Source organism: Oryza sativa, chromosome 9, assembly GCF_034140825.1.
Source record: "Oryza sativa Japonica Group chromosome 9, ASM3414082v1".
NCBI lineage: Eukaryota > Viridiplantae > Streptophyta > Magnoliopsida > Poales > Poaceae > Oryza > Oryza sativa.
This window is the reverse complement of record NC_089043.1, coordinates 23,269,446-23,281,408: the sequence shown is the minus strand read 5'-3', so window position 1 is coordinate 23,281,408 and position 11,963 is coordinate 23,269,446. Positions and strand designations below refer to the sequence as shown.

Genomic DNA, 11,963 nt, shown 5'->3' with positions numbered 1-11,963 from the left:
CGCTCGACCAACCTACCTATACTACCAAACCAAACTCTTACCTTTTTACACCACACTAATCATAGGCGGAAAGTATAATTTTGCAGAATTTTCAGGAGAATTAAAACCTAGATATCCTGTAAAGTTTTTATGTTATACTCCCTCTGATTTCAAGTTATAGCATGCTTGCTCAACGTTTTCCTTCCCAATTTGTCATATGTAGGAAGTTTTACGGGAGTTGAGCTGATCCACGTGACATTTTGTACTTTCTTTAATGTTATAGGCTTTTGTCAGATTTTCAAGTTATTTTATAGCATTTTTAATATTTTCCTAAATCTAAGTCGTCCTAAAACCTCTAGTCATTTTTGCGGTCTTCTTTTTTCCTGTTTGATATTGCTAAACAAACGCTTACTACCTAACTTGTAAATAATTGAGTTATTTCCTCCATGTAGTATAAATGAAGTGCAATAATGTCATTCATGTTGTTTTTTTACTTGTTCCGCACAAGGCTAAAACGATTCACTTCTTCCGTTCAGAATTAAACTAGAAATATTTTTTTCCATAGCTAGGCATGTGGACGGTTATTTGTCCTCTCCTACTCTAGTTTGATCGTGCTACCTACATTACCTTTTTACACCACACCTGTCTAGCTGTCTAGCTGATCTTCTCCTCTTTGGAATTATGGGTAGTGGAATTCAACGAGAATTGAACTGATTCACACACTTAGTTTTGTAAAATTTTTACGTCAATATTCCCTCATATTCTAAATCATTCTAGACTTCTCAATGTTTTCTTAAATATGAGTTATTTTGGAATTTATAGTCACTATTTTGGTATTTCTTCCCTGGTTGTCATTGCTAAATAAATGCTACCTCACTCGTAAGTAAATGAATCATTTTCCATGTATAAATGAAGCACGATAAAATCATTTGTGTTGTTTTCTTAGATCTTTCTTCCGTTTAGAATTAAACTATATGTATATTTTTTTGGGGACCATGGCTAGGAAGGCGGGTGGTTCTTTGTTCGTCGCATGCTTCTGTTCGATCATGCTACCTACGTTACCTTTTTACACCACACCTATCTAGTTCTTCTCCTCTTTGAAATCATGGGTACAAAGTTTCATGGAGTTCTATGGGAATTAAACTGATTCACATGACATTTTGCAAATTTTCAAGTTAATACTCTCTCTGATTCTAAATCATTTTAAACTTCTCAATGTATTATTAAATACAAGTCCTTTTGGAACTTCAAGACACTTTTTCGGTCTTTCTTCCCTACCCGTCATTGCTAAATAAATGCTACCTACCTCGCTCACAAATAAACACGCTATTTTTTCCCCGCAGTATAAATGAAGCACAATAAAGTCGTTTGTATTGTTTTCTCAATTCTTATCATAAGGCTAAAACGACTTATATTTAAAAATCAAAGATAGTATCAATTAATCTCTACAACATCATATCGACACGATCGAGGCCGTGAGACAAACGGGCAGTTTGAACTCACTTTACTTTTAGAAGAGGCCTGGGCTTTTTGGCACAAGGCATTGCTTACTTTTTCTAGCTCACTCTCATAGAAAAATTCTCTCTCGCAATCTTTGGGTGGCTCTGACCAACTTTTTTCATGGTAGTACGTACTACTGACTTTGCTGTTGGGAGTGAACACATCAATATCGGTTTCTACCGAAAGTCAAAACAGAGACAAAGACAAGTTGAAAGGATCACATCTCAAATCGTTAATTGGTGCATGCATGCACAACTGCACAACTCTACCGGCATCTCAAATCGTAATAACAGTTCAGTTTTTAGTTAACAAAATACAGTGGCTAAATTAATGGCTAATGCAATTTGTCACCGGCCGGGGTTTGAATTGAAACGAGAATAAGAGAAACCACGAGTGCTTCGGTGCAAAAGTGGCAGAAAAATTAAAGGTGGCGACGTCTTCTGCTTCACCTGCCCCTCCATCTCTCTCTCTACTTCTCTCTCAATCTAGAGAGAGAAAATTGAGAGGAGAGGAGAGAAGAGAAGAAGTCGGCTGTTTGTAGCAGTATACCATTAGATGCAGAGGGAGCATGGAGCCAAACAGAAAGTCTGTTTCGCCATTAATGGCTCTCCCACTCACCTCTCTCTCTAGAAACACATAGCCAAGATCATCATCATCAGCAACCATATTAGTGAATTAAGAGGAAATCAAAGCAGTAGCAGCCCAGGAACAGCATCATCAAAGCAGTAAGAGAGGGTAGTTTGCAAGTGGTGCTAGTGTCCAAGGCGCCATCACGAACTAGAGTCCTAGATAGAGCTAGAGGTCATGCATGGGGTAGTTGCTGGTGTGGAAGAGGAAGAGAGAAAGTGAGTGAGAGAGAGAGAGGTGGCGCCTTGGCTGCTAGCCTCATAGAGTCAAAGAGTATTTAGGACCTTGCAGCTATGGCTATAGATAGATAGAGGCACATACGCATACGTATATAGCTTGCTACCTTGCCTTCTCTGTGTATGTTTCGGCGTGTGTTCTTCTTCTTCTCTTCTTCCTCCTCTCGATTCTGAAGAGGTTAGCTTTGATTTGATCGATCGATGATGAGCGGGAGCGAGAGCCAGCAGGAGAGGGAGCATCGTCAGCAGCAGGAGATGAACATCTCCTTTGGGATGATGATGAACCATGGCCACCATCACTACGGACAGCATCAGCAGCAGCACCATCATCATCCGCCTCCGTCATCGTCTTCCTCTTCCTCCATGCATGCCGCTGCCGCAAGCTTCATGTACGGCTTTGTTTACTGAATCTCTCTCCCTCTCTCTCTCTCTCTCTGATTTGTTTGATGCATATATATGTGTGTCTCTTTCTTGTTCTTGATTTGGGCCGTGTCTTGGAGTTTGATTTTGATCTCTGATTTGTTAGTCATGATCATGCATGGTTTGTTTTGGTTTGGTTCTTTTTTCTTGCTTGCTCTCTTTGTTTCTGCTGGTTCTTCTGATCTCTTTTTTGCCATGGTTTCCTCTTCTTCTTCTCCTTCTTCTTTTTATGGAAACTGCTTTAATTTCCTCTTCTCCTCCTCCTCCTCTTTTAACAAAACACTAGCCATGGAGAAACTAGGTTACCAATAATCTTCTTGTGGACTGAATTTTGCATTCTACTGTTCTACATGTTGAAGATTTTGCTTCTTTTTTTGCTAGAATTTTGCATTTTACATGCAGACGATTTTGCCTTTTTGCTTCCTGGTTGGGAATTCAGTGATTGTTTGAGCGGATGCAAACAGATCGGTCCTTTTCTCTTCCTTCTTCCTCTCCCCCCAAGAAAAAAAAAGTTAGACGATGATCAAACAAGTTCAGATTTAAAAATTCAGTACTTGTGATTTAATATCTGGAGCCAGATATAGTTGAATTGTTGCAACAACTCGCTAGTCTTTCTTTCAAATTTTGGGAGGTCAGCGATTCATTTCCGCATAAGTACAAGAGCATTACCTAAGACATATTTATGACCAACTGATCATACATATCTGCCCAAGTTTTTACATTTAATTTACAGTGAGCATGACTTGCACACATGAAATTTGGAGAGTACATGGCCATGCTTATTTTCTGGGCTGTGCCAAAATAAATGCTACAAAGGTAGAGTAGATTCATATTATTCTTCTGCTCCTACTCTTGCAGTCTTGCAGAGGTTGGACCAGACAAATAATTAATATAGCATCATACATAATTGGCTTATAGAAGCATGATTTCATGATGATGTGTGATGCCTTCACTACTTCCTCAACCTTGTGCATGCATGCTACTATACTACCTGCATCTATCTCACACATACATATAGCTATACCTCATCACCAACAATTTTGCTTCTTGTGCTGCTCCTAATTTTGCTTCTTGTGTTGCACCACCAGGAGCAGCAAGGAGGCATCTGCAGGAGCTTATGATCATCTGGGGGAGCTGGACCAGGCCTTGTTCATGTACCTGGATCATGGCAGCCATGCGGCGTCGCACCAAGAACAAAGGCGTACGTATACGAAAAAAACCCGTAAATTTTAATTCGCCAACCGAAAAATCACCACAAATTTTCTCAAACATGCATTCACCATATATATTTCCTTGCAAAAAGTTCAGATTTTTTTTTTCAAAGAGTATTAATGCAGGTGATGAGATCAGTAGTAACAGTTTTCAGTTGTTCTTCTTTTGGCATTTAGCATTAGTAGTAATAATAGCATAATAACAGCAGTATATATAGCTTAGGCACAGAAACAAATGTGCCAAGCATACACAGGGAGTAGCAGTAGGCTGTAGTATAGGAGGAGGAGGGATATATTCCTATGGTTGCAGAAAGTTGCATCCTTTTTCTGGGGTCATCAGAAACGATCATGGTATACGGCCGGCCGGCCTGCATGCAGCAGATTCTCAGGTACTCCATTTTGACCAGGATATCTGCTAGCTGCAACAAATCTCTGCAGTACTACTACTGCTACTACTACCACTGCACTCCTGTGGAGATCACACATCTCAGGACCAGGGAATCAGCAACCCAAAGTCCATGCATATGAAACCAACAATCTCTCTAGCTATACCTCTCTCTTCCCTCTCTCTCTCTCTCTCTATCTCTGACTGCTAAGATCTGGCCGGCTGGTTTGGACTGTGACATGTAACAAACTGCTCAATGATTTCGCCGAGATCGAGCTGCATCTGCATGTGGCCTGGTGCAGAGAAAGAGGGACGTACACACACACGCCGAAGAGATGATCGATCAATCCCCATGCTACTGATCGTTCTTGTTGCTGCTACTAGCTAGGAGTAGTAGCAAGATGTGCACATTTGTTCGAGTTTGACCCGATCGATGCTATCCACTTCTGTTGTTTCCAGCTTCAGGTTACAGTGATCAGTGTTGCAGTGTAGCAGCAGCTAGCTGTGCAGCTGTGTGATATCTGTCCTTGGCTCCCGTATCTCTCGTAGCCCCCAGCTTTCTCGTGTTGCCTGTGTGCCTGCAGTACTGCAGCTATAGCTAGCTTTGGACGTACCTAGCATGCATATATAGTACACACTACTCTCTGCCATGCAAAGCATGATGAATTTGAGCAGCAGCAGCAGTAGCACAGTAGTGTCTTGTTCCAGCTGCATGCCTGCATATATACAGCCTAGCTCTCTTCTTCAGTAGAGTTTTCAGTAGCAATTCGATCAGTTTGTGAGTTGTGGTGTGTGAGTCTCCAGGGTTAGCTGGTCTTCTGCTTTTGCTCGATCGATCTCTTGATTTGTGTTGTGCTCATGGATGATGCAGAGACCCTCAACATCTTCCCTTCCCAGCCCATGCATGTGGAGCCATCACCCAAGGTATTTAATTAATTTTACTTACTTTCATCTGAATCTCACATTGGTTATGTCATTTGTCTTTTCAATGTAGCACTCGTGTGTAGTATATATGAAATCAAAGATTGGTTTAATGTTTGTGGATGTGATGATTGATTGATTGATTTGGCAGGGAGAGATTAGTTTAGTGCTGTCCCCAGCAGCTGTGGGAACCAAGATGGCGAGGTCACCTGATCATCACCACCACCATCAGCAGCAAGCAGCAGCAGCCATGGAGGAGTTGGCGACAGGGAGCAGGAGACAGGATCACCACCACCTGCAGCACCAACCTTTCGCTGCTGAGCCTGCAGGGATCAACAGGGATGTGAAGCCGGTGACAGCCAAGGTCAGCATCATCACTTAACCACTTAATTAACCAACTAATATCTAACCCTGCTAGCTAAAGAAAACACCCTGATTAATCTATTCAGAACACTGTCCTTGATTGTTTTTATGTTTTAGCTTACATTAATGTGCATATTGTTTATGTTTTTTTTTATTATTGCAGAAGGATCACAGGAGGGGTGTATCTACTGGTGAACGCGACCCAAAGGTACTATACTAGTGATATTCTCAAGAAATAATTAGAGATTAGTTGTTGTTCTCTTTTTGTGCATATCAGTTGAGTTAAGGACAATACTAAAAATGATTTGGTCTGATCATGCTTACTTTTTTGCGTATCATTTTGTGATTAATGTAAATATATGCAGACGCTGAGGAGGCTAGCCCAGAACAGGGAGGCAGCAAGGAAAAGCAGGCTAAGGAAGAAGGTGAGTGAAGCAAAATTAAACAGTAATTAAACACAGAAAGAAAAAGAAGAAAATGACAGGCTATATATATTCAATATATTCAGAACAAAAGCAATCACCCAAATTTGATCAAATTAAACCAAATTAATTTTGCTAGTTAATTACTACCACTCTTCTTCAATTCAGCCACTGTGGATTAATTACTTTACTGAAATTTTGACTGAAACGACAGGCTTACATCCAGCAGCTGGAGTCCAGCAGGATCAGGCTTGCTCAGCTCGAACAGGAACTGCACACCGCGAGAGCCCAGGTAGGCGAATTTCATAATTTCAAATTCGAGCAAAATTCAAACTGCACCCAAATCAAATCAAACACAACCAATTCGGATTATGTATTATGGATGAAAATGTGTACGGATCTATACATGGTGCAGGGGGTGTTCTTCCCCGGCAGCGGCGGGCTGATCGGCGAGGGAGGCAGCGGGAAGGGGGTCCTGCTGGGCGGGATCGATGGCGTCGGCGGCGGCGGCGGCGGGGGGCTGAGCTCGGAGGCGGCGATGTTCGACGTGGAGTACGGGAGGTGGCAGGAGGAGCACCACCGGCTGATGTACGAGCTGCGGGCGGCGCTGCAGCAGCAGCTGCCGGAGGGGGAGCTGCAGGTGTACGTGGAGAGCTGCCTGGCGCACCACGACGAGGTCGCCGCCATCAAGGACGGCGCCATCAGGGGCGACGTCTTCCACCTCATCTCCGGCGTCTGGATGAGCCCAGCCGAGCGCTGCTTCCTCTGGCTCGGCGGCTTCCGCCCCTCCGAGGTCATCAAGGTACGCTACTATGCACTCCCCCCGCCATGGATTGGCTTGGATTGGATTAACCCTAACCCTAGATGCTCGTAGCGATTGACAATGGCTTCGTCGGGAGGTAGAAGACAAACGGAACAAAGTGGGGAAAAAATAATTTGGATTATGCTTTGAAACCCCTCGAATATTTTTATATTGCGTATTAGTCCCTCAAAAGAAAATAAAAGAATTTACATAAACAACCTTAACTAGCTCGGGTCTTCAGAGTGATGAAGAAAAATGTCGCATGAAAAAAGTTTGCGCATTTCTAATTTTGATCAACATGAAAAAAGTAACTTATCGAAAACAATTTCGATAAGAAAATTGAAAATATATAATACTTAGCCTCACTATATAAAAAATGATTTCTATTGATGCCCCCTCCGACTGCATTGACAATCCATAAGGGTCGTGTCATTGATCGCATACGAAAACGTAGTTTCATATATGGCTGACTTAAGGTGGCCGCACACGTGGTTGAGTTAAGCCAACTGCTTGTGGAATGTGATAATTTTCTACATGTGAAAATTTTCATTGGCCTTCTGTTAGGGGGGCGATTCCGTCTTTTGCAAATGCATCCTAGCCGTCTGTAAAGGAAAATGTCTTTTTTTTTAAAAAAAAAAACAATGTCGATAGTAAACCCTATTTTAGTTTAGTACTTGTTTATAATACGAAACGGAGAGAGTATTAGCAGCATTGGCACCTTAATTATATGGGTCGCGGAGGCAGTGAATAATATTCATGTGACAAAAGCCAAAACACACACCTTGTTATTGTCGTTTCCAGCAATGGGTAGGAGAAGTTGTGCACTTGCTCGGCAAGCTCATCATACCCTCTCCCTCCATGGAGAGAGCTGGACGACGACAACGAGTAGTGGATGGATAGCTAGCTTCATCGATCTGTCGCGCTCGCGCGCGTGCGAGCATTCCCCGCCATCTTCGCGACCGCGTGGGCGCATGCGTCGATCGAATCGATCGATATATCGACGCATTGAATGATCGATCTGATCATAATCAGATCAGGAAACTGGGATTTCAGCTTTTCAAGCCGGGCCACAACTGAATCCAACCAAATGTTGTAGAACTGTACGTACGTACGTAGCAGTACTGATAAACCAACAAAAACCATTACGGATTCAGGATTTACCTACATTCGTTTCGAATCTGTTACGATTAATTGTGCTGGGTTTTTCAGTGTAATTAAACTGCTCCATCGATCGCGTATACTGAACTGTTATATCAGCTGCTATCACAGTACCTGCATTGACATATACTATAACTCCTGAATGAATATCTGAATATCTGATCACTAGCTGACAGAGCAACAGTTTGTGTGCATTTGTTCTCTTCTTTTTTGCTCGATTGCATGACTGAATTCGTGATGTGATTAATGTGATTGGATTGATTAATAAGTAGTAATTGTGATCAATGTGGATTGGAGGGGATGCAGATGCTGGTGGCGCACGTGGAGCCGCTGACGGAGCAGCAGATCGTGGGGGTGTACGGGCTGCAGCAGTCGGCGCTGGAGACGGAGGAGGCGCTGACGCAGGGCCTCGACGCGCTCTACCAGTCGCTCTCCGACACCGTCGTCTCCGACGCCCTCAGCTGCCCTTCCAACGTCGCCAACTACATGGGCCAGATGGCCGTCGCCATCAACAAGCTCTCCACCCTCGAGGGCTTCGTCCGCCAGGTACCCTACCTTGCGTGATTCTCACACACTGTCTGCATCTTCTTCTCTCATGATTTGATCGAGCTCAGTAACCAAACCATACCAAATTACCAACCCTTCTTGCAATCAGTTCAGTCATGCATTGCATGCACTCTTCATCATCAGTTAGTTGGTTTCTCTTCAGTTCCATCAGTTGTAGGCCCATTTGTACTTCCTCCTCTTACAGATTAATTACTCCCTCCGTCCTATAATATAATGGATTTTAAGTTTTTGCTTGCAACGTTTGACCACTCGTCTTATTCAAATTTTTTTGGAATTATTATTTATTTTATTTGTGACTTACTTTATTATCTACAGTACTTTAAGCACAACTTTTCGTTTTTTATATTTGCAAAAAAAATTTGAATAAGACGAGTGGTCAAACGTTGCAAACAAAAACTCAAAATCCCTTATATTGTGGGACGGAGGGAGTATTGATTATCGCACTACACTTTCCAAGCTGCTGAACAATACGATTTTTTTTTCAAGAAATTATATATAGATTGCCTAGAATTTTTTTTTAATAAAAGCCACATTTTAACTTTATAATAGTTAATTCATTCGTTTGTACGTCGAGTATCTCAAGAATAGTCAGATAATATACCATCTGTTCATTTAATTATTCGGAACAATAAAACTGGGTTGTACTACATGTTTATGACTTTATTATAGTTTATTTGTTAGTTAATCTCCTGTCACTTCGATGGATTAGTTAGAGCTGGAGCCAATGGGAGAAGATCACATATATTTGTTAGTAGTTGAGAAGGTTCAATGGATAGTTCACCTAATTGAAATCGACACTGCAATACTGAATATGTTCATGATTAAATTAGATAATTGCTGTCGCCTAGCTAGGTGTTGTGTCGATCGATCGACAGAGAAGCATATGTGGATTAGGTTTTTCAGCTTTTGAAAAGCACCCGACTGTCTCCATCCCAGAAACGGGAGAGAGCAGAGGTTGGATTTGATATAAAAACCCTGAAAAGGCTGTGTAACAAACACCACAAACATGTATAATTTATGAGGGTTTATTGCTTGACTAATTGTTAGTTTGTTCATCGGTCTTTCCATGTTGGGTAGATGTGCCTGGCTGCTCGGTTTTTATAGGCCGCCCTTCACCTGCTCATGGATGCCACAAACAGATCGACCACACATTTCATTTCATATCACACTTTGCAACTTGCTTAATTGGTTACTGTTTGTGCTTAGTATAATTAATCAGCCAACTAATTAATGATGTCCACGTATGTGTAAAGTAATATTCCTACAATGCGTGTAACTAGTTGTTGCTTTTTTTTTACAATTAAAATATATAGGAGGATAACTTCTTATATCCATTTGAGATGCAAGTATGAATTAATATATGTTTTGTTTTTGAAAATAGAAATGATTTAGTTCCAGCCTATAGTCTCTTATCGTCTATTTGTTTTCTTATCATCCGCGTCTAAAATATAATCTTAGAGTTGAATTTGCAAAACTATCATTCGAGTGGCATCCTTTTAAAATTAGAAAAAACCAGTGACAAATTTACAAACGTCCAATATTTATTTTTACTTTTATATCGTGGATTGCACGAATATATAATAGTTTTACCATATATAACTCCAACTCCACTCCAAAGTCTTCAACTAACTGTGCTTCTGGATGATTAGCTGCTGATTTTGGCATGACGGTGGCAAAGCATCAGACATTCCGACAAGCTAAGAGCAAGGCTAATAAGACAACCAGTTATTTAGTTGTTTACTGTATAGATCTTTATGGTCTATATCTCAGCTTACTTATAAAGTGGTTAGCTCTTCACTATAGATATATAGTCCACCTGTCTGTCTCATAGATTTTTTTAGTTTTTTTTGCCTAAGTCGGCTGTAAGCTTACAGTCCCGTTTCTCATCTCTCTCTCTCCTTTCCTCTCTCATCTATCTCAGCATTCAGTCTTCTTATAGCGCTCTATTATACTTACTCTAAATAGCTCGTGCATGATTAGTAGATTTAATTCTAATGTAATTAATTAACTGGATATATGCAGGCTGAGAACCTGAGGCAGCAGACGCTGCACCGGCTGCAGCAGGTGCTGACGACGAGGCAGATGGCGCGGTCGCTGCTCGCCGTCTCCGACTACTTCCACCGCCTCCGCACCCTCAGCTCCCTCTGGGTCACCCGCCCCAGGCACCCGCCTCACGACCACCAGCCGCCGCCGCACTCCGCCGCCCCCCACACCTGAGATCACCGCCGCCGGCAACGCATGCAAACACCGTAGCTCTTAGCTAGCAGCTTAGAGATATCGAGAGATCAGAAATTAAGCGATCGATCGAGAGAGGACGACGACTGTGAAACCCCCCATGGAATGGATGGATGGATGGATGGATGAACCGATGTGTACTGTGTTTGGGCATTAACCCTTTGATGTAAACAAAGTAGGCGTGTTTGACTGCTTGGTCGATCGATCGAGATCTCTGTCGATAGGATCTTGAATTAGCGGATCTTACCTCAGCAGCTGGTTCATCAAGTGTTGATGCAGCTCAATCAAACTTTTTCCTGATGAAAACGCAACCTGCAGTCGTTGTTAATTCGTTTAATCTGTAGGAGTGTGCATGCTCCCTCGATCAAACCGCGTTTGCAACGTGAGGTTTTTCAAGATTAATTTTCGTTTTTGAAACCTTCGATCCGACGAATATCCAGCAGTCGGGGGCATTTTGAAATGGATGATTTGAACCGATTATAAAAGTATATAACATATTTTGGTTAGAATAAGTTATCTAAACAATTAGGATCTCATTGCTTGGTGCTTGCTTATAAGCTAAAATTTGCATTTTAGAATTTAATTTTGAATTTTTTTTTGTTTTTTCACCCTAGTTTACTTTAGTGTATTTGCTTTTGAGTCGATAAGGATATGTATATAAAACTTTTACTGACAAATGGATCTTTTATTTGCTAATAAGTGATTCAAATAAGCAAATGAATAAATGAAACAATGATGTTGTTAATGCTAATGTAAAAGGTTCTTGAATAAATTGTATTTTTTTTGAAACACGACACAAATTATCCGCATATAACTCATGGGCCATAAGCTGAAAAGAATGCAAGAAACATTGATTTTTTTTTTGTTCTGAATTATGTGAAGCTCATAAGAAAAATAATGTGAAATTCAAGTGTGCGTTTGAAATTGGGCCTTAATCTAAATTTTCTGGGCCGATTATGATCGATATATTACTGGCCCAATTTTTTAGCCCATTAACGATCTGTTGGTACCAGCTGACATGGCCCTACCATATATTGGGGCCAAAAACATAGGCCTATCAGCAGGGCCCAAATATATTGCTATGTTGTCTACTAGTGGGCCCAAAGCATATGGGCCGAACCCAACCATTATCTGTCC

General features: G+C 41.5%; 1 protein-coding gene and 1 long non-coding RNA gene across 3 annotated transcripts; one reads left to right on the top strand and one right to left on the bottom strand.

Moving 5' to 3' along the window:
* Nucleotides 1-2,465: 2,465 nt before the first annotated feature.
* On the top strand, nt 2,466-11,163 carry LOC4347436 (transcription factor TGA2). Of its 2 annotated transcripts, none has more exons than XM_015757080.3 (10): nt 2,466-2,731; nt 3,857-3,963; nt 5,230-5,282; nt 5,431-5,643; nt 5,806-5,850; nt 6,008-6,067; nt 6,279-6,356; nt 6,480-6,866; nt 8,331-8,570; nt 10,614-11,163. In XM_015757080.3, the coding sequence occupies exons 1-10, from the start codon at nt 2,544-2,546 to the stop codon at nt 10,806-10,808; spliced, it is 1,566 nt and encodes a 521-aa protein (XP_015612566.1). In that variant the 5' UTR covers nt 2,466-2,543; the 3' UTR covers nt 10,809-11,163. The 2 variants fall into 2 exon arrangements, with proteins under 2 accessions (XP_015612566.1, XP_015612565.1); XM_015757079.3 differs by having other exon boundaries at nt 3,851-3,963.
* LOC136351819 (uncharacterized) lies at nt 4,116-6,955 on the bottom strand. The gene is made up of 2 exons (XR_010735057.1): nt 6,285-6,955; nt 4,116-5,602 (listed from the first exon to the last, which is right to left on the bottom strand). It is a non-coding gene; the product is annotated as an uncharacterized lncRNA (long non-coding RNA).
* Nucleotides 11,164-11,963: the final 800 nt, after the last annotated feature.